The sequence below is a fragment of the Excalfactoria chinensis genome, chromosome 8, assembly GCF_039878825.1.
Source record: "Excalfactoria chinensis isolate bCotChi1 chromosome 8, bCotChi1.hap2, whole genome shotgun sequence".
Taxonomy (NCBI): domain Eukaryota; kingdom Metazoa; phylum Chordata; class Aves; order Galliformes; family Phasianidae; genus Excalfactoria; species Excalfactoria chinensis.
The window spans coordinates 27,253,157-27,275,827 of record NC_092832.1 but is presented as its reverse complement, the minus strand read 5'-3'; the positions used below and the strand labels follow the sequence as shown (position 1 = coordinate 27,275,827).

Here is a 22,671-nt window from a genome sequence, read left to right as displayed (position 1 = left end):
AGCTTCTAACCAAGCCATCGCTGAGCCAGCTTGCTGCCTCACAGCCGGGCCGGAATCGGTCTGTAGCTGAGGGAGCCGGGCTTATTTAGCCTGAAGGCTCCAGAGAGAGCTCGTTGCTGCCGGCGGTACTTGCAGGGAGCTGATAAGCAGTTGGAGGATGACTTTGTACGTGGGTAGATAGGACAAGGGGGAACGGCTTTGAGCTGAAGGAGATTTAGGTCAGACGTGAGGGAGCTGTTCACGCGGAGGCGCTGAGGCCCTGCTGACCAGAGCTACGGATGCTCCATCGCCGCCCCCGTGCTGTTCCATGGCCGCGGAGCAGCGCGCACCAGGAGACGCGCTCGTTGGGCAGGACGCGCTCCGAAGCCTTTCCCATCCGGCCCGCCCGCTCTGCCGCCAACCCGGCAGGGATCCCCGCTCCGCACCCGGCCCGCCCCGCCCGGCCCTCCCGCTCGCATCGGGGCGGCGTCCCGCTGCCGTCTCGCGGTGTCGCCAAGTCTCGCCCCGCCACGCGCCTCTCGCGGGAGCGGCCGGCCAAGATGGTGGCGTTGCCGGGCCGTTGAGCGGCCCCCGCGGGCGGGAGGCACCATCCGGAGGTGGGCGGGCGTCGGGCTGCTGAGCGCCGCGGCTGTTTGAGGCGGGGGATGCGGACGGGACGGGACTCGCCGCCGCGGCTCTGAGCGCCTCGTCCCTCCGCGGCCGCGGCCAGTCTCCCGGCGGGGGCCCCCCTCGCCGCCGGCGATGACCGGCGAGAAGCTGCGCTCGCTGCGCAGGGACCACAAGCCCAGCAAGGAGGACGGGGACCTGCTGGGGCCCGGCGAGGAGGAGGCGGCCGCCGCGCCCGGAGCCGTGTTCACCGGGGGGCGCGGGAGCAGCGGCAAAGGTGGCCGGGCCGGGGGGCACCGCATCTTCAGCAACCACCACCACCACCAGCGGCTGCCGCTGAAGGGAGGCCCGGCGGGCGGCGGGACGGGCCCGAGCGCGGAGGCCGAGCGGTGCCCCGCGCACTTCCCCGTGCACGAGTGCGTCTTCAAGGGGGACGTGAGGCGGCTGTCGGCGCTCATCCGCACGCAGGGCATCGGCCAGAAGGACAGCCACGGTGAGCGGCGGGCGAGGCCGGGTCGGGGCTCGTGGGAGCGGACCGTGCCCCCTCCCTGCCTGCCTGCCTCCCTACCTGCCTTCTTCCCTTCCTTCCCCCTCCACGCCGAGCTGCCTCAGGAGCCCGGGCCGGACCCGCGGGGCTCACCAGGCCCAGCAGCACTGCCTGATCCGTACGGTGTCCGTTCTGCTTTGCGAGAGCTGCTTTTTCCCTTCATCTGTCATGGTTGGAGAGTTTCATCAGCCCTTGGTGTCTCATTTCTGCTTAGCTCCAGCTCTCATCTGTTCCGTTGTAAAGCAGGTCGTGAGGCGCAGGCTGTGGTGATGCACGGCACAGCTGCCCAGGTGGGGGGTCACATCCCTGGGGGTGTTTGGAACTGGGGGATGTGGAACTGGGGGATGTGGGCAGTGGGTGCAGAGGGTTGGTCTGGGGGTGGGTCGGGGAGCTCAGAGGGCTTTTCCAACCCAAATGGTTCTATTTTTAATTGCTGTGCATTTATCTTCCCTGAGGTTCGAGTAGTTAGCAGCGCTGGGAGTTGTAATGAGTGCTTTGTGCGGGGCAGTGTGGCCGTACCTCCTGTCACTGGGGTTTCACTAATAGCAAGGAGTGCTTTCCTACTGCTTGCGTTGTTCTGGAAGAACTTCCTCTTTCAAAGTCTTGCTTCAGACCTGAAGATGCATTTGTTGCGAGAACGCTTTTCTTTTTCTTTCTTTTTTGGAGCGTGTGAACTGTCATCTGTTTGCTTTTATGGCCGGCAGGGCTTAGGGGACACTCGGGAGTGCCTCCTTGGGCTGGTTATCTTTGGGATTTTCCCAGCTTAAGCAGAAATTTATAATATATATGTATAGGTATAGTTTGGGGGCTTGAAAGAGGCAAAAAGTCATCATCTGCTTCTCCTTCTTTCTTTGGACAGAGAAACAGCAGTAGCAGAGTGGAAAAATGAGCCTCCGGTTGCTTCAAAATGTGTAACTGTTCAAAGCCTCGATAGGGCACTTTAAAACGATAGGTTTAATTTGGGGAATGTTTTACATTATCAAAGAAGGTGGCCTGTCAAGTCAGCTGACGTTGCATGGTTGGCTTCTGTCTGTGTGTTTCCTGCCTTTTTCCAGAGTAAGATGATACGTTTCTGCAGGAGAGTGTAAGTCACACTGCGTGCGGTGTCTGGGCAAGGTGTGATTAAAGGGTAGAGTTACTCTCTTCTTCTGATGATGAGATAAGTGTTCCCTTTGTTTTACTTAATTGTGTTGTGTAGAATAAAACCAAATAGTAATACAGGGCAATCTTAGCATTGATACAAGGGGAAGGATAACATAATTAGAAATTTAAAGCTATCTCCATGATAATATAATGCACTGAAACACAAGCTGGTGTGTGCTGGAGTAGCTCACGGCTCAGTTTCCTCAGCTGAGTTAGGAAGGAGCATTTCTTACAACTGTCATAACATTTTTCTAAGTAGCCCGCTATAAATATAGCTACAGATATATTTATCCTGTCATCCTCATTCCAAGAGTTGCAGCAAAGTCTGGTAGAATGAAAGCAACAGGCTTGGAAAGAAACCTTCCCCCCCGTCTGCCTTCTGCTGCCTTTTTCCCGACATCTCTTCCGGTTCCTATAAAGAACTCATTGCTGTGAGCTTAGCGTCTGGACTTGAAGGCACTTCATCACCTATCTTTGCTGAATGTTGGTACCATCTTTTATGTATGTTTATGTACAATTTATAGTATATATGTATAGAATGAACTTCATTTTCACTGCTGCTCACAATAGGAACAGTGTGGATTTCTCTCCCATCTTCCTCCAGGTTTTTACTTTTGCTGTTCTTTTGCCCTTACATTTTTGGAAAAACAAACCAATCCAACAAAAATCCAACAAAAAAACCCAAACCAATCCAAAACAAAACCTGAAACCAACAGCGAAACCAAACCCTGGATGCCTTGACATACCAAAGGCCTGACTGTTACTTCCTTGTTATTGTTTTCTTCCTGCTTGAATCCATCTGTCGCTTGTTTACATATTTGCATGGTGAGTTATTTGGGGTAGATAACTTCAGCTTACAATTATAGTCAGGAGTAAGCCTGAAGAATCCTAGGGCATGATAAGGAAGTGACAGAGAGGAGGAAGAACTTCTAGAAACAATCACTATTTATAATTGAGTTCCATTTTTAGTGAGCGGTTAAGTGGAAAAGCCACGTCCTGTAGAACGTTGAACTTGTGGTGTTCTGATAAGACAAATGCTGGCTGTGTTAATGAGAGCTAGCCAGGCTGCACTCGGAATTAACCTCAGGAAAAAGCATCGTTATTCTGAAAGGCAGAAGCTCATGTATGTTTTCGATTACTTTTACTTTTGCCGTAACACACCTTTAAAAGCTTAAACATTTTAGAAGAAAGGAGTTGTTTCTGAAATTGACAAATCTTGATGAATTACTACCAGAAAGCATTCGGCTGCCTCATAGGCGTGCCAGGTCTACAAGTGTGTGTGTAACTTCTGACCTTTCATTGGGGAAGTAGTGGTGATTTTGTTGTGTGGCCTGGCTGCAGACCTGCTGGACTTCAGGCACTGCTGTATCACTGCTATCTCAGGTTAAGACCCTGTAGGCTACTCAGCCTAAACTGGGGCAGGGAAATACGAATGCTGGTTTCCAAAGCTATTAACACTGAAGAAACCTTCTGTAGAATGGAAAGGATAAGTGAGATTTGCTTCTAAGGTGAATCAAGCTGTTGTCAAAAAGGAAACCTAAAGGAGAAGGAATTTGGTTGCAACTGTTCAAGTGTACCCATGTGCATAGTGTGGTAAGTCTGGAAACAGTCACATCAAATTACTGTTAAGTTACAGTGAAGTCATCAAAAGTGTATGTCAACCTCTTAATAAGAAGGGCACTGTAAATAATTACAGCTCGATCATGGAGGTAAACAGTATCACAGTGAAGCTGCATCCTCTTTTGTCTTACCAGAAGCTGTGCCATGCAAAGCCACGTGTGTTCCTGGCAGCTGCTGTTGTGTTATGCTGTAGTTCACAGAACACCTCGAGCTGCTACAGCCATCCTTCCAGCTGTAAGAAGTGGAACTCCCCGCTCCTGCCCTCATGCCTGTTCTGGCAGACAGTGTTAAAAGCTTTTTTTCCATCAGAATAATTTTAACTGGACTTAGTCTGTATGTTCTAGGTAGGAACTGGTCTAGAGCCTCCGCTGTTGTTGCCATGCTTAAGCAACTAGACATGATTTGTGGTTTATATTCTAGGGTTGACAGAGCTGGAGGTTGTAGCACTATAGAATTCAGTGGGACAGTTTCGCTTGAGTCCTGTAAATGCTGGTGCTACTTAATTCATGAGTCTTGAGTGCTAGAGGAAGTGTAATCGTGTGGCTCTGCCCTCGCAGCTGCTGGGGCCGTATTTACAGTTCTAGATCCCCAGCTTTCCTGGAATAGGAGCAGTGAGGTGCCGTGGTGAGCCTGCTGGCCAGCCGGGCTTCTGAGATGAAACCTCTGGGAAGATTTTGGCTATTGCCCACTTCTGAGCTCAGTCAGCACTGCTGCCTCTGTGTGGGGGTGTTGGGTGACCAGCGCTGGATGGCCTGCTGTGGCAGCACTGGGCACATCTGTCCTGAGACCTTTGCTCTCCCTCAGTTTTCCCATGCAGAATGAATGCTTGCCTGCACACAAGACTGGTCGGGCAAACAAGGAATCTTTCTGTTTGGATGGCTCTTCTCCTCCCTCCTCTTGGAGCAGAGATGCTGAAGATTGCAGAGGCATTCTGTGTGCTGAGTAATTCCTCAGCATCATTTCTTTGTGTTGTGGCATCCAACCTGAAATAGTTTGAGTGGCTTATTTGATAGCTCAGACTTAACTTTGCTGCTGGGAGAACTCATTTTGTTTGGCTCAAAGACCATCAACAGCTCTACAGATTTATCAGATGTTGGGACGGACCATTAGTGATGGAACAGCAAGATGCTACTCTGTGTTTGTTTTTGAATGTGCCAAAGCTGGCTTTGCCTATCAGTTCCTGCTGAGATGGCAAACATTTGGGGAGAGGATCTGGGAGCGAGACAGATACTCTATTTCCAGGCCTAGGCCCACAAATGTATGTGCGTGCCTGACTCCCATGAAGTAGCAATGGATCTGTGCTGGAATGAAAGGTGTGTGGGCGTGTGGCTGTTCTGCATCCAGTGATGTCTGATAAGGACTGATCCTGGGCAGTGATGAAAGGCTGGACCGATCCAGAGTGCCATAGGAATGGCAGTGTTTCCACAATGGCCCACTCCTTTGTGCTTACCTTGCTTTCCTTCTCCCTTCCCCGAGGTTTTACCTCTCCCAGCGGTGCTGCAGCAAATCTTGTTTCATCTCAGAGATGTCAGTAAAACCTTAGACTCCTCTTTGCTAGAGTCCCACTGGTTAAGGACCAGCAAGGAGCGTATTCTTTTCATCTCCCTCACAAATAGGTTTTTATTTTTCATTCTGGAATTGATAGATTCTGATGTCTGTGCTTTCTCAATTATTGCAATGGCTGCTGCTCTGTGTGCTTCTTTTCCTACCCCACCTTGTCTGCAAGTTTCCTGTTCAGTTTTTGAATTGCATGCTTCTTGGTGTGAAGTATCAAAGTAAAAGCTGTGCTGGAAGAGCATCTGGAGGTGATGTAGTGCAGCATCCTGCACTAAAAGGCAGCACCAAAGTTGGCTCAGGCGGCTCAGAACCTTGTCCAGCAGAGTTTTGAAATGCTGCAATATTGCACAACTGCATTTCCCTTTTATCAGCTGAAAGGTTCAGCCCGTTTCTCAGGAAGGCTGCCAAACGCTTGGTTAACTTTCATTTTGTTGTTTCTTCCCAATATGCCAAGCCATTTTCGGTACTGGAGCTGTCTGGCTTTTCTTATGCGCTGTCTGAAAGGTGTGGTTTGTTTTTGCTATTGTTTTTTGTTGTTGGCTTCTTTTTTTGGATAGCTAATTGAAAAGCACTTACAACTCTGACTTTGACTGCTTGCCTATCTTGAGAGATTCCACGATACCGTGGTGTGTTGGTAACTGCTTCGTACAGCAATCTATGAATGGTTTGGATTGCATCTTTGGATGTGCAGTGCGTCATCCTTGGCACGCAGCAAGTGCTTATTGCTAACATGATGCTGTAAAATGCATCTAAAATCATCTGTTTTAATTGCAGGAGAAATTTCTCTACAAGAAGCTTTTCTTAACTGTGCTAGAAAACGTTTGCACATACGCAGTGATACATTGAGATGGAAGAGTCCCATTCCCTTGGGACCCCAGAATAAAATGTATCAGAATTCTGGTAGCAGCAATAATACAGAAAAACAGCTCTCTGTGCCTGACTGTCATATCTGGGAAGTATAAAATGGGTCACCTACAGCCAGGAAAACAGCCTTGTTTTTAATATCTGCTAACAGCCTGCAAAGCTTTCTTTGGAAACATGGCATTGAAGTAATCAGATGCTGGTGGTGGATGGTTGGTTTTCCTTTAGGGAAATGACTCTTATTCTGCAATGTGTCCGTTGCTGGATTAGTAAAAGTTTTATACTCGGTCTTTGAAAAATTCATAAAATATGCTCCTAAAACTTTAATAGGTATCATATCTGTGAGGAGCTTTTACCCTAGATATGTCATTCTTTATAAAATATCATACTTTGCAGACCATGAGTGCAGAGCTTTGGGTTATTGCCTTCTTGAAAATATAATTGCACCACTTTGGCTGGAGTAGGTGTAATTCAAGGTATAATTATGAAGCCCTGCTGGCCCGTGAAATGTTTCAGCTATATTTAATTTAACAAGCACAAGAAAATAACTGTATGCTGCACTTGCTTAGAAATTGCTCTGGTGTGTCTGTACCTGCTCCTTCCTTAGGCTATATAGTTTATTTACAGCGTTGGAGCTGTGTGTCCCAACTCCTGAAGGAGCTGCAATGAATTCTGTTATGTTGGATCTAATCTCTTTCTTTTTTTTTTCCTTTTTATTTTAGGAAACACTCCTTTGCATCTTGCTGTGATGTTGGGACATAAAGGTTGGTAAAACCATCCGTTTTGTTGCACTTAAGTTGTCCTGGGGTCTTAGAGGCAAGAGTAAAAAATGCCATTCGGTTTTTCTGAACGTGATCTTGTGTTTCAGAGTTGTTGGAAGCTGAGGTTTGCTGCAAAGTAGAGGCTGCTCAGATGTGAAAGAGAAAAGTCTGCAAAGCAGTTAGGGCTGCCTGATAGGCCCAAGTCAGGGAGCCATGCAGGTGGAGGGCTGTGATGGAAGGAGAGGATGGCAGAGGAGTTCTGACAGCTGGACTCCTTCGTGAGCCTGGAACAAGAACCAGCTTCTGTCTTATTGCAGAGCTGGGAGGACTTGGAATATCGTAGAAGACTGAGAAACAAGAAACAGCTTTCAGCAGTGAAGGCAAACACATTTGTGCCTGTGTCCTCCGTGGTGTCCAACCAAGGATGGGACACGCTCAGTCTGGGTAGGCAGGGATCTTTGTCCAGGCAGGGATCTTTGTCCAGGCAGATCTGTGTTTTAATGCCATTAACAGAAGGCATTGATTCCTGTTTGTGTGATGGTGCCCTTTTTCTTCATTGCTTTCCTGGTTCATAGTTGTGCTGTGGTTGTTACTGTGCTCATTTGAAGTCTTGAACAACCCCTGTTAGCTTTTTCTCCATTACACGTGGAAATATTTGCTAGAATAACGTGACTCCGGGAATTGAAACGCGATCACTTTGCTGCCTTTGGCACGCTCCTTTCTTCACCTGATACAGATTTCTGCTTCTTTGTGCTCCAGGACTGGCTGCTCTCTGCAGGATCCAGGGCAGCCCAGCAGGCTGTGCTGCCTGTTGTTCCGTGATGGCTGTCACCTTTTCAGATATCCCTGGGGGACCTTTTTTCTTTTTTTTACAGCGGTATTTTAAGGCAAAGGATTCACATTTCTACTTGAAATAGAAAGCTTTGAAATAGGCATATTTCAAGGCTGGGGAAAAAACAACTTGGAATATGATTAAGTCTCCATGACAGTAGAATTCTTTTTTGCTACTGAAACAAGAGAAATAATGCCTTGGTTTTGTCAGGCTGTGTGAGTCCTGCACCTGGTGTGTGGTACTGCTCTGTAGCTGGGCTGTTGTCAACTGCAGCGGTATCACATCACCAGAGTACAAATGGTTTTGATCAAAGATGCTTCTTTTGATACCAAGTGATAGAAAAGGATTTATCACCCTTAGTTCGGTACAGTTGAATACCTGTTCTCTTGAGCTGTGGTTATTTTGTGTTTCAGCTCTGGGATGAAATGCCTTACTGTTCAGTGCTGTCAAATTGCTTGATTATTGTGGCATATAGCACAGCAAGGAGAGGAGCAGTTCTTCCCCTTACTTCTTTTTTCTTTGACTGCCTATTTGAGATCTCGCTTTGTAGTTCACCTCTTGGCTTCTTAGTCAGCCATCCCGCGTGTAAAGCCCTTAATTACTTGGGATATTTATGGTAAGCCTTTATGCAGCTTGGCTGGAGCAGGACTGTTCTCATATGATGTCAAGAACAGTACCTGGTTTTACTGTTTAGACTTTCACTCCTGCTTGGTCTTTGGTCCTCCGAGAACCCCAGGTCTTTTGCTGCCATGTCAGCCTGTCTCACTAGTGCTGAAGGTCAGCTTTTCTTTCTGGGTGTGATGCATACGTACTGCACAGGTGCATATAACAGCACTGCAGCCAGGCTTTGGTGAATTGCAGGGTGAACTGACATCCTGTTTGTTTAACTGGAAATGGGATCTGGCTGGTAAATGCCCGTTCCGTTCCGTGTGAGTGTTGTCATTGCGTTAGGCACAGTTTGAGCAACTGCAGGAGATATCTCTGCGTGTTTCTGGACCGAGTGCTTAGGGCTTTTGTTTGTTTACCACAAAGGGCAGCGTACTCACCAGTAAAGCATCTCTTCCTTTCCTAACACCACGTTTTCCACTGACTCATGACTTTTGCGTCTTGAGTGACTGGTAAGGTTTCCTGTAACACCTGTAGGCAAAGAATCAGGAAGTCCCTCTATCTGCAATTCCTGCCCATCCTACTCATAATGAGATGTTTCTTTTGCCTACAGCTCCTGCTCGATGCTGCTGTATCATCTGCAGATGGGTCAGGTTGATTTTAATGAGCTGTGGAGAGGAAGCTTTCCATAGTTAGAAATGAAAGAACCATTTAAAATGAGGACAGCTTATTAAAAACATAGAAATACTGAAAGATATCTTCTCTCCTGAATTTTAAGGGCTGCTGCTAATTCTGTCTTCAGCTTTTATCCTTCGAGAAGGAAGTGCAAGTTGAGCTGAGACTACGCTAAGAACTGGTGTGGTGTTTATGGGATGTTGGTGCGCTCTGTTAGCACAGCACACGCGTGCCAAGAGGCCAGGAAAGCATCAAGGCGTGCTGTTATTGATGTGTGGGCAAACAATGTAGTGCATGGCAAGTGGAGCTCTGTGCTGCTGGAGCAAAGGCCCACGAGTGGTGTGCTGTGCTTTATCTGTGCACTCTGTTAGTCCCAGGAGAACCGTTGTTGTTGCACAGCATGTTATGCACATGTTCTAACACTTCAGAGGGAGAGACATTACACAGAGAGGGATGATTTAACAAGCATTTAAAATCTTTTATATGTAGAGGAGTGTATGTGTATATGCAACATACACCTTTATAAAAAGCAATGTATAAAAAGCATAAGATGTTTTTCAGTGGTAATGCAGTTGGTTGTTGATTGCCAATTATGTGCTTATATTTAATAGGAAAATGCCATAAATAATTCCACAAACCTTTTCAAAATTTATTTATACTTGAGTTCATAATTAGGATATGTGTTGTGATGGTGTTTAATACATTGAATGTCCACTAGCTGTGTTTTATTATTGTTTCCTCTATCACAAATTACTTAATTGCAATACTTATTATGATTTCTGAAAGTCATTTTTGCTGCTTTGTTACAGAATGTGCCCACTTGCTTTTAGCCCACAACGCTCCAGTAAAGGTGAAAAATGCTCAGGGATGGAGCCCTCTTGCAGAAGCCATCAGCTATGGAGACAGGCAAATGAGTAAGAGCATTGCTGAAGAATTTCCTGTATCCCCAGGCTCACACTCAGCAATATACATACATACCCACGGCTGTTTTCACACGCGTGTACATGCATTAGTTAATATCTTGACATAATCAAATACTTTCTATTATAAGCAGTTTCTGAAGCTTTTCTTCCTACCGTGATCATACTGAGTTATTTATAATTACTGTAACTTGAAGTGCGTTACTCCAAAGCCTGATGAAATGCTGTATTAACATCAATTATTTTCCATTTTTTAAAACTCTGTTGCATGCCAGCAATAAGCTGCAGTTATCCACGCAGCACCGTGTTACCCTACGTTTAACCTCTGCTCAGTTACAGCACTCCTGCGGAAGCTTAAGCAGCAGTCCAGGGAAAGTGTTGAGGAAAAGCGACCTCGATTATTAAAAGCCCTGAAAGAGGTAGGTGAATGGAATGCAGCTTTGTTGGCAAAAAGCAGATTATGATAGAAACCAGTAGCTTTTGTTCATAAGGTGAGGATGCTTTAGCAAGCTGAAAAAAGCAAAAAAGCTTTTTGCGCATTTCAAGGGCTCACAGAACCGTGTGCGTTCCTGAGATGCTCCCTCCTCAAATTCTAGGAATGCAGTCAGAAAAAAGCGAGACCTCCCCATCATCTTTTCAGCCTGAAAGTCACAGAAAGTGTTTTTAATCTGTGCTTGTTTCGTTGGATTTTTATGGCTTCTTTCAATCTCATTTTGGTGAAGAAGTTGCCGTTATGTCCTGTCACCCATCACAAATGATGGTTTTTTTTGTTTCTTTGCTTAATGCTTGGTAAGGAAAGGGACTTTTTAGTAAGTTTAGCTCTCCATCTGCATGAGCAGACAGTTTTTCTTGAGTGCAGTAAAAGAACTGTCAGTATTGACAACTGGGAGTGTGTTTCTAGAGTATAAACTGGAATTTGTGTATGTGGATACCGGTAGCTGAAGCCTGATCCATTGGTTCAGACAGAATGCAATTTGGTGTGATGGGATGCGGTCAGTCAAAGCAAACAAAATGCTCTGCAGGCTTTTAAAGTTGGGGTTTACAATGTATGTTTTATTCACAGCTTAATAGCTGTGTAACTTCCAAAAAATTCACTAAAGGTTGGTACCTTAAACGAAGCACACATTTAGCATTACTGGTTCTGCTATTGCTGAAGCTTCAGAAATGTTTAATTTCAGTTTAAGTTTGACTACTAACAACAAAGGGGGGAAAAGGTGTTTTTTTGGCAATACACAAACTGCCAAACTTTCAGCAGATTTTCCAGTTGACCAAAATGTGAATATGTTCTTTTCATCTCAGCTAGGTGACTTCTATCTAGAGCTTCACTGGGATTTTCAAAGTTGGGGTAAGTGACTGCTTATCCCTTTCCATTGGGAGATAATATTATCAGTCTTCCACACACCTGTTCTCTCAAGCTGAAATTTGTTCTTATTGCTGTGCAGTAAATGGTGCTTTTTAAAAGCAGTCTCAGATATCCAGCTCGTAACGCTGGGCTGGTTCTCAGTTCTTCTGGTACTTTAACATTCTTCAGGTTTTAAACCTTAGTGCTTTGGATTTGTCTTCCGATTGTCTGTGTTCTGCTTTAGTTGTAGCTGGGCTTCCAGCTGGCATAATATTTAAATGAAATATCCAACTGCAGAGTTAAAATTCCAAACAGAAATTACTAGAATTTATAAATGGTTTAGTTTGTTTAAAATGAGGACATTTGCAGTTTTGTTTTGATGCTGAAGACATTCTGTACAACGTTCTGCAGTTACGACAAGCATGATGTTAGCGTGCGTGCATTGAGGTCATGATGGAAAATGGATATGCTGTATTCTTATAGTACAACACGTTGAAGTTGAAGGTGGGGTGCAGTTTCACTCAAAGTACCTTATAGAGAAACCTCATTGTTCTAACTGTCCAACATCTCTGCCTACTTCTAGTGCCTTTACTTTCCCGAATTCTGCCTTCTGATGCATGTAAAATACACAAGCAAGGAATAAATATCAGGTAAGCACTGATTTGCGTTTGAGTTTACTCAGCAGGAGCATTTTTTTTCTGTTGGTGAGAGAAAAGAATAACAGCAGTAACTAAAGCCTTTCAAATGAGAATGTTTCTTAGTCCTCTTTGTAACTGCAGTCACATTGTACCAGGGCTACTTAGCTCCGGGGCTGGGGATGCTTGTTGCGGGGAGTAGTTACATTTCTGGATGTGTAGCACATACTGGCTACATAATTTCTGTCACTTCCTTCTGCTGTTTCTCTTCAGAAAACACTGTGTGTGTGTATATAGTGGGTGCTAAAAATACAGTATGAAGGTATAGATGGCACTTCTTCCATGAAGTTGGAATAAAAATAGACCAAATTTTCATAGAACCAGAATCCTTAGAGGCCTCTGAGGGCCCCCTAGTCCAACTCCCCATCCAGCTCCATCATAAACATTAGATGAAACCTACTGAGTGTTTCTTACCTAATTTTTACTTCTATATCCGGGCTTAAATAATGGGATATTCTATGAAGACTCAAAGTGAAGTGAACCTTCACTTGTTTGTGCCGATAAATAAATAATAATAGTAATCAAAAGCTTCTCCTTGAAAGCAGAGCTTGTCAGTCAACAGATATGACTGTTTATACGTAACTTCTTTTAATGTTCTGGTGTATTTTCCCAGGCTGGACACAACGCTCATAGATTTTACTGACATGAAGTGCCAACGAGGGGATTTAAGCTTCATTTTTAATGGTGATGCAGCACCCTCTGAATCTTTTGTAGTTTTAGACAACGAACAAAAAGTTTACCAGCGAATACATCATGAGGTAAGGGTCTGCCTCAGCCCAGGGGGTGCAGTACATCCACCTTTTACTTCCCATCACAAGTCTGAATTTACTGAACAAGGGGCACCTCTGAGAAGGAGCCAACCTCCAAAGAAATGCAAACTTCTTGTTCAGCTTATAGGCTTTTATTTGGAAAACCTGCTTTTTAATGCGGTCTGGTAAATCAGAGAGAAATAGAATGCAAATCTGTTGGTTTTCATTTTCTTAAAGTTATTTATTAAAGAAAAAAGAAAGTCTGATCATGATGGTGAAATTCTATGCTGTGATTGGTAATCTTCCTTCTAGGAATCCGAGATGGAAACGGAGGAGGAGGTTGACATTTTGATGAGCAGCGATATTTACTCAGCAACGTTATCAACCAAATCAATCACCTTCACGCGTGCCCAGACGGGATGGCTTTTTCGAGAAGACAAAACAGTAAGCTGAAGGAAGCCGTCAGACTGGCACTGCTGGAGGCAAAATAGTTTAGACAGCAGTTTTGTAATGGGGTTGGCAGGAAAGGAGTGAAAGGATCCGATGTTCTGGACGGAGTAGAAAAATGGCTTCCCCTATCCCCACAGTTGTCACTAGTTTGACACAGAGTGTGTCTGGTGGGCTGCCGGCACCAGAGAGTGGTAGCTTGGAAAAAAATAGCCAACTGCAGCTGAAGTGGGTGTGGAGAATCTCTGTGCTGGAAATGACTTAGTGCTAACTGCATAAGTAACAGAAAGTCATCCCAGGATTGATGTAAGGCCCTCTGTGGCCCTGTGTCTGTGAGGTGCAGGAGGATGAAAGCATTCTGGCTACGGTTGGCTTTGCACGCTGCTTCCAGTGTTCCAGGCACAAATTCTCAGGTGTGAAAACACTGAAACATCTGCCCTTACATGTAGGGAATTGCTTTTTGGTGATAGCTCTGAAGGATTTTGTATTGACTTGAATGTCAGGTAGTGCCATTCGCCACAGCTTTTCTGCTGAGCTGGTTTTTCAGAGCTCTTTCCTTTTGTGAAATCAGAAATCTATATGATAAGTGTGTAAAATACTCTGTGTGTAAGTTATCATTTAACACAACTTATTGGAGGGGCTGTTAGTGGGATTTCCCTTGGCCACTCAGATTTTTAGGCAGTCTTTTCTCATTTACTTTCCACTGATACAAAATACCATTGCTGGGGGAATTACTCTGTTCTCTGTGGAAGTGCACCATGATCATTCACGTGGTTGGCTGTGTAAATCTACATTAAAACATTTCAGTCCTGAACTCACCATGCTGCAATTAAATTGTTTGTATATAGAATTTAAATGGTTTTATTTAATCTTCAGTGATTCCCCAGTGTCTAATTCCTTTCTTTTAGGAAAGAGTAGGAAACTTCTTGGCAGATTTCTACCTGGTTAATGGACTTGTGCTAGAATCAAGAAAAAGAAGAGAACATCTCAGTGAGGAGGATATTCTTCGAAATAAAGCTATCATGGAGAGCCTGAGTAAAGGTGGCAACTTAATGGAGCAAAACTTTGAGGTATTCTTACGTCATTCTTTTCACTGCGTGAATTGTTTTGGGAGAGAATAAATGTAGGAAGATTAGTACATAGTATTTTTGTTCCATTCTGATCATCATAATTGTACTGTGGCCTGTAAGTGTATCCCTGCTCATCAGTTTGTGTATTCTGCTGATCAGTGCATGAATTGAGAGGGTTCTTTTCTTGACTATTTCAGTCTTAATTTGACTCTTAATATGAGAAATGTTTTAGCTGCGGCAAATCACTTTAATTTCATTAGACCAAATATTTATTGTCTTGAATGCCCTTCCTGGTTCTTCTTTCAATTACGTTTTCATTTAGCTTCATTAAAATGGATTAAGCCTGTTATTATCACCATGAAGTTGAGAGCTATTCAGAATGAGGCAGACATCATCTGGGAGCACGCAGACAAGCCTTTTTAAGAAGGGCTGATTTATTTCTGTACGAGCTCGTGCTTTATTACTTGCCATTCAGGCACTTGAATTAATGATGAGCTGATGTGCTACACCAGCCAGCTTCTGGGTACAGCACTGTTTGAGGCCTGATATCTAAATGGAGTCTGTGAAGGGAGGAGTAAGAGAGAGAAAAGCCATGTGAAGTTCCAGCTGCAAACTGAGTGCATCTTTTGAATGGTAAAACTGTAAGAGAACGTCAAGAAAGATCAACTGCTAAGATGTGTTTCTCTGAACAGCCTGTCAGACGACAATCCCTCACTCCACCATCACCCAATACCATTACATGGGAAGAGTACATATCAGCTGAAAATGGAAAGTAAGTAGTCTGTTTTATTTCCGCAGCCAGCCGTAGCTGATCGGTACACTTGTTTAGCATCCACTGATTTGTGGGTTCTTTTTGGTTTGTAGCTAAGGAGCAGAGGAATCTTGCTTTTCATTGCCTAGATATTTAATGTTCTGTAGGCTGAAGAAACTGTAAGGAAGATTATTCCATCCGCTGCTGATAAAAATATGTCTGTAGGCATGTACCTGCCCCTGCATCTTGGACTTCCAACTTGCTGAAAATACAGACCTCTTAGCTGATGTTTTTAAGGGAAGATTTCCCACCAAATTCATTTCTGTAATTTGCTGATCTTTTCTTATGATGGTAATAAGCAGCCTAATTCTCCATATTTAAAGGAAAAGCTTATGACTTAATGAGAGTTAGTGAGCAGAAATGCTCACTTCTGGAATGTAGTGGCATACGGAACTCCTTGTACTGGCCAGGCTTGTGCTCTGCTCCAGGTGTGCAGTGGACAGTTACGTTTTCAATTCGTTTTTAGTGGCTTTGGATGCAAAAGATCCAAGCAGTTGAGTTTGCTGCCAAGACTTGAATATTATCCAGCTCTGCTGCATGTGGAAGGAGGCAGAAGGAAATGGTAGAAGCTGTGAGTCCGCAGAGGCTACAGGGTATCCTGCAGTCAGATGTTACCAGGGAAGATAATATTACAGTACAGGCTTACTAAAAAACACTTGGATTCTTTTTACTAGTTTCCTATTCTGTGTGTCTGAAATAGAATAAATGTCCAAGCATAATAAGTAGGTTATGCTGGAACAGCGTGGAAGAACATGTATGTCTATTTTAATAAGAAGAAATCTAGCCATCAGTTACCAGAAGGGTGTTCAGTGGGAAATGTGTGTTTCTCGATACTCAGGTTGGAGGGCAGTAAGATTTGTTGCCTCCTGTCTGTTCTGTTACGGAATTGTTTTCGGTTCTGTGCTTTCCATTTGTGTCCTCTGGGGACAGGAGGGTTGATTGAAGATTATTTTCTTGTCCCTGATTCTGACTTGTCTCCAAGGTTAGCAGAGCTCTCAGTAATCTAAATTCAGATGGCTATCAGCTCGTGTTTGCTATGAACAGCCTCTCTTATTGTAGAGGTTCTTTAATGAGTTTTTCAAGACCGAGTCTTAATTCTTTTCTTTAAAACTAAAACCTGGCTTTGTCCTTCTCCCTTCCCCGTTCCAGGGCTCCTCATTTGGGCAGAGAACTGGTCTGCAAAGAAAGCAAGAAAACCTTTAAAGCAACAATAGCAATGAGCCAGGAATTTCCCTTAGGAATCGAATCGTAAGTCTGACTCGCTGGCTGTGGGTGTTCCTTGAAGTACCAAGTGTCCCAGCCTGCCTGCAGAGCTCTGCAGAGGTTCAGCTTTGATGTTTCAGCAGTTCAGAAGCAGTGACCAAAGTCATGTTGTTAAGGAAGCTGACAGTGACAGTTACAGAGCTCGTGCCTGTGTGCCCGCTCTTGGCAAGGCAAAGTCATTCTCTTATGTGATGAGAGCTGAGCTTGGATCAGCTGCGTCGTTAACTCATCAGAATACAAAAACCTTTTTGCCCCTGACAAGTTTCAGCACGAAGTTTTGTTCTCTAAATCCATACAGAACCGTGTCAATGTCCTCATCTTTGGAGGAGGGGCTGTGGGGCTTCATGCTTCAGTGTCTTTTGTAGAGAGAGGGCGAGAGTCCCATAGCTTGGTGTTCATCACACAGTAATGCAGGGTGGGTCTCTGCAGTCTGAAAGTGGCCGTGCTGACGTTGGAGCTCCAGAGGCACGCAGCAGGCATGGTGTAGCCCTTCAGATCCCTTCATCACTTTGCTCTCCGGGTTGTTCTGTGAAACCATTTGTGATGATGTTCATTCTCCTTTTCAGATTATTGAATGTTTTAGAAGTAATTGCACCCTTCAAGCACTTTAACAAACTTAGAGAATTTGTTCAAATGAAGCTTCCACCAGGCTTTCCTGTCAAATTAGGTAAGGCTGCTCTAACAACATCCGTGGCTTTGTGTTGCAAAACTGTTGTGCCTCTTCATGCAGTGCGCTCAGGGCTGCTCTGAGCTCTGGAAAAGGATCCTTACATAACGGAGTGTGTTGCTGTGGATGTCGGGGAACACGGCTGCGTTACTGCAGGGGCCGTTTGGTTCGAAGGAGACCATCTGAAGCTCTGAACGGTGCTAGCAGGGCTTCGTTCTGAGAGCAGCAGACAAGATGAAGTTTCCTTGCATTACAGGATGATCTTAGCCATGAGATGGGAAGTTATTGCAAGGATAATTCTTAATTATTTGATCTCAATGTAATGTTTGCTCTAAAATATCCTTTTTTGTTTTAAAATGGTCACTTTTACCTGCGGGTTTGCTCAACTTTCATGTTGAACGCTCCTTATCTCAACCCAGGGGTTCCTGCACTTTTCTGTTCCGTTTCCCCTCTGACTGCAGTGGCAGTGAGCAGACAGCTGTGCGGTGGTCAGCTGTGTGCAGGTTAAACAACAGCACTGCAAGGTCATCTTACCTCGTACCACCTGCATTCTGACAGATCACTGTGTTTGCAGCGCCTTCATTTCCGCGTTGTTATGTGTTCTGCAGCGTGTTCTGAAGTAACTTTGTTCTGAAGTACCTCTTATTTCTTTATAAGCTTGGAATTGCCGTGGTGTCAGATCTTAAACAACATTCTACATAATAAGCAGGCCTGAACTTAAAAATCATTAAATAGCTGTTGGCAATTATTGATAAGCTTCTGTTTCTCTGATCTTCACTGTGCTGTTGTGCTTCCTGTCTAGATATCCCCGTGTTTCCCACCATCACAGCCACTGTGACTTTTCAGGAGTTCCGTTATGACGAATTTGATGAATCCATCTTCACCATTCCTGATGACTACAAGGAGGACCCCAGCCGTTTTCCTGATCTCTAATTAAACTGGAAGGTTAATGGTGAATAACAAAACAACAATACCAGCGTACCACAGTGAAAGCAAATGGATGCAAATAGCCCACAGATATAGATAAAGAAGTGGGTCATAAGGGAAAGGGACGAACTTACTAAAACAGAGGAAAAGGGAACGTGCATCAGATGACTGATGTACTGACACTGTAATGGGCATCTAACCCAGGTCCTGATGGACAGCAAGTCTCCTGACGTGTCGTTCACACTTTTCTACGTGCAGTGCTGCAGCCTGGTAGTCTGACACCTCAGTGGCCCTGGGAATATACTGAACAGCTGTGAGGACTATCATTTGTTTTTAAATTTTTTTACATTTCTTGTTGATACAGAAAGCACTCTTGGACCATTAGCATAAGGGTTGAAATGTCTTAGCTGCATATTAGTCCTTTCCAACATCCACCCTACTTTAAGGTGACCATATTATATTCTTTCAAGCTTTGTTTTCAAGAAGTGTAAACTATGTATCATTATGTATAGTTCAGTAATTTGAATGTTAGTTGAGCGTAAATTAGGAGGAATGCGTTCTCTGTAGTTGAATGAACCAAATTGTAACCATTAAACGATTGCATTTTCATGTTGCAATATACTTCAGAAACAGCATTTGCTCTGCAGGGAGCGAGGTCCCTCCTGGAGCCCCTCAGTGCCCCCGTTCTGGTGCTATCCGTGTCTCTGGAGCATTATCTTTTCACGGGGCTGATTGCTAATTTCCCTTCCATTGGCTCTGAGCAGGAGTTCCCTTTGGCTGGCCTGGCAGTCCTCGCTGTGTCCACGGTGCTTTGTTGATTGGCGTGCTTGGAGCTTCATGAGCTGGAAAGGAGCACCTTGTTTGTTCTTCTTTCCCATTCACTGAGGAGACTCGCTCCTTAATGGGCCGACATCGGCAGCCACTGGGAAGCGTGGATGCACATGGAGAGTTCCTACAACAGTAGGTTCAGTGTCAAGGCTTCGTGTGAGAGCAGGTTGTCCTTGAAGCTGGTTGAGCTGTGGCGCACTCTGAGTAGGGCTCGCTCTGGAGGATTTTGTTGGCAAGTGCTTGAAATGTTTCTAAATGAATTCTCTTCCTCTTAGTGCTTTTAATAGATCGGAGTCCCAGCTCTGCCTCCTTGAGCTTATTCTCATTCCAAGTGGTCCCAGTCTCCTCATTTGACAGTAATCCAGCGTCTGGTTTGTTAGAAAGAATCTGTGCAAGAGGCTAATGGTGCTATTTGTTTGTATTAAGAAACTTAGATTAAAGTGCTGTGGTGTCACTGTACAAAAATGTAAATATTTTGGAAATGATGTTCTTTGTGCACTGTAGTTAAAACTAATGGCAGTCGGTGCAGGTGAGTATCCAGAGTCACTGCAGGAAGTGCCACGGGTGCTTAGCGAGGTACTGAGCTGACTGACTGCGCCGGTTCAGAATCCAAGGGAAAAGAGGGAGAAAGGGAAAGGACGATGGTCCTTATTCAGCGCTGTATTGGTAGCAGGTGTTGAACATTCAGTAGGAATGAGGGAACTCGTTCTTCCAAGCAGTGATGAATTCCTTGCGGTGTTTTACATCTGCGGTGCAAACCGACCCCACCTCAGCTGGGATCCGTGCTGCCCTGCAGGAGGGCTCACACACAGCATCCCCCCTGCTGTGTCCTCCAGGCACCCAATGCCAAGCTGTGGCTGTGGGCAGTGCTGCTGGCCGGCTCTGGGTGCTGCACGGCGCTGTGAGCTGCTGAGCACTTTCAGCAGATACAGGAAGATGTTTCTACATGAAGTGAATGTCAGAATCTTTTTTTGCCCCTCAGTATCGCAAGGCAGGAGCTGCGTATTCCTTGTTCTTCTGTGTCTCCAGCTATTGCACTGTACCACAGAGCTGCTGCTGTAGGAAGGGGCCCGCATAGCTGGAGTTGGGCCTTTGAGGCAATTTAGCAGCCGTAGACACGGTGGATTTGATGTGAGCAAAGAAACATTTCTAGAGTAGCCTGGTGTGTGAAGGCAGGGTCTGTGCAGCTCTGTGCGCAGAGGAGGCACTGCTCACTTGTGGTGGTGAGGTTTAGGCAGCGTCGGTGCTTTCCCAGCCTCTGGCTGCGGCTCTGCTGCTGGTTTTGGTCTCTCAACCTGTGTGATTATACGGCAGCTGCGGCCGGAGGGTTTCCAAGGCTGTTTGTAGTGGGTGGCTGTGTCTGGGATTGCCCTGCCGTGGGTGGACACGGATTTTGTTTTGGGAAGTCCCTCCGTGTTGCCGCAGCAAACGCACCCAGCTGCTTTTCTTAGCCTGAAGCTGGAGGCGCTGAGCACGTCCGCCTCCTTTCCAGCTCAGCACCTGCCGGTGGGTTCCTGCACCATCCCCGCTGGGTGCGAACTGCTGACCCGCTGCTCGGCCCGTTCCCTTCCAACGTTCGCGCTGTGTTTCCACCCCAGGCGTTCCTTCCCACCGTGACTGTGGGGCACAGCTGAGCTGTGCAGCGCTGCTCCATCCCAGCACAGCGGCACCGCCGGCTGCGGCAGCTTCTCCAGCAGCGCTGAGCCCGCACGGTGCCGGCTGCTGATCTGATCCGTGTTCTGCTCGGGCTGTGGGCGCTGACACAGCAGGTGTCGGTACGGAGCTCTGCTCCGCTGTGGTTCCGGCCCACACGGTGCCGGCTGTGCTGTGCTGCTCCGCTCGGGGCTGCGTGCGGTCTCCCGGTTGGAATGTGGAACTACCTTTTGTAGCGGGATCGATCGAGCGGAGCTTCATCAGTTTCCCTCCGCCTTGCCCTTGTGGCCCTGTTGGCTACAAGGGAAGGTGCGATCCCCTCTAGAATGAGCGCCCGCCCGCAGCACTCTCCAGGGCTGTCCTGCTGCTCTCAGCTCGTGGCGCAAACACGACGGCTGAGATGTTGGCTGAGATGTTCTTACGGGGAAACCTTCCAAGGCAGCCACTGCCTTCGGTAAACTGAATCCAGGAATGGCTGCAAACGAACCCTGCGCTTTGGGCCTGAACCAAACCGCCCCGCTGGGCTTCCGACGCATCGCTTCCCTTGTGGCAAAGGGGGCGGTGGTTCTCCTTTAAGGAGCTGCTGCTCCGGTCACGGCGCTCACTTTGCTGCGCTCCTTCCTAGTTTCCGTACTGAAACTGTTTGTTACGACCCGCGGCTGTTTGTACTGGAGCCCACCTGGCTGCACACCGAGCACCGCCCACGTTTTACATCTGTCTGTTGCTGATTTGTGAGTGGGGTGAGGAGAGCTGCGTTATCCATCCGTGGTCACAAACTCCCTGTAACAACGCTGCCGTTTCCGGGCCGTTTTCCTCACAGTTTGTAATTGCCATGGAAACAACGACACTGCTCTGCTTTCTCCTCGCTGTCCGCTCCATGTTTCCAACCTGCCCTCACGGATCGTCCTTTTGTGTTGTATCCTCTGTTGGAATAAAGACCAAAACAGCCGCTGGGTTCTGAAACTGCTCCACGTGTGGCCGTGGCTGTTCACTCTCCCTGCGTGGTGCTGTGCTGTGCAGTGCTGTGCTGTGCAGTGCTGTGCTGGTGCAGTGCAGTGCTGTGCAGTGCTGGTGCTGTGCTGGTGCTGTGCAGTGCTGTGCAGTGCAGTGCTGGTGCTGTGCAGTGCTGTGCAGTGCAGTGCTGGTGCTGTGCAGTGCTGTGCTGTGCGGGTGCTGTGCAGGCCGTGGCCGGCAGCTCAGAGCAAGGAGGATTTTGGCACCGCTACGTCCCATCAGGGCACTGCGCAGCTCAGCTTATAAACAAAACCCTCCCTTTGTATCTGGGGTCATTTTTCACTGTTTGTGAAGGGCTGGATCGTTACTGAGAGCCCCGGGCACAGCGCAGCCGTGGGGGAACCATAGCAAAGCTGCCGGCATACCTGGGGCTGGAGGAGCCGCAATGGCTGCCTGGGGATCAGAGGCGGAACCTGTGAGCTTCACTTGACTCCAATGAGAGCAGCGTGTCGGGGCTGTCGGCATCTGCTCAGAACAAAACAACGATGTCAGGTTTGTGTCATTTAGGGGAAAAGATGGCAGCCCCGCTCAAGGTCAGAGAGGACACGGACCTACCTTAGGCCATCCTGGTAACGGCATGCAAGCAGAGCAGCCGGGCTGCGAGGAATGAGTGAAGGCTGATGAAATTCTGCAGTAGTGAACACAAGTCTGTTGCAGAAACATCAGCAAATCCCAACTGGTACTAAAATAAATAGACATTTCTGCCACCAGCGCTCTGAAGGTAACAGCTGCTATTTCACAGTGCAGGATTTAACAACTGCAGCCACAAACAGCCACCGCAGGTAACTCCTCTGCTTCTGGCCTTTCGTTCCCAGCTGTCGTTTTCCAAGCCCTAAATATAACTGGACTCCTCCCTGCCAACAGAAATGGGTGGGAAGCAAGGAGGGCCTTTAACCCCTCAGCTCACAATTAATTAACACACTTGTTACTCAGCTCCTGCTTTGGTGCATCTTTAATCTGTGGCTGAGCCAACAGCTGTGAATGATGCTGCCTCTGCTCTGTGCTGCCTCTGCTCTGTGCTCCCACTGCTCTGCAGGGCTCTGTGCAATTTCACATGGTAAAAAAAAGTCCTGCAAG

General features: G+C 46.5%; 1 protein-coding gene across 1 annotated transcript; it reads left to right on the top strand.

Annotated features, from left to right (window-relative positions):
* Window positions 1–606: 606 nt before the first annotated feature.
* ANKRD13C (ankyrin repeat domain 13C) lies at window positions 607–19,405 on the top strand. Its single transcript, XM_072343478.1, has 13 exons — window positions 607–1,099; window positions 7,057–7,098; window positions 10,018–10,122; window positions 10,462–10,547; window positions 11,428–11,473; window positions 12,054–12,120; window positions 12,779–12,923; window positions 13,227–13,358; window positions 14,270–14,431; window positions 15,124–15,203; window positions 16,392–16,490; window positions 17,072–17,172; window positions 17,975–19,405. The coding sequence occupies exons 1-13, from the start codon at window positions 742–744 to the stop codon at window positions 18,103–18,105; spliced, it is 1,554 nt and encodes a 517-aa protein (XP_072199579.1). The 5' UTR covers window positions 607–741; the 3' UTR covers window positions 18,106–19,405.
* Window positions 19,406–22,671: the final 3,266 nt, after the last annotated feature.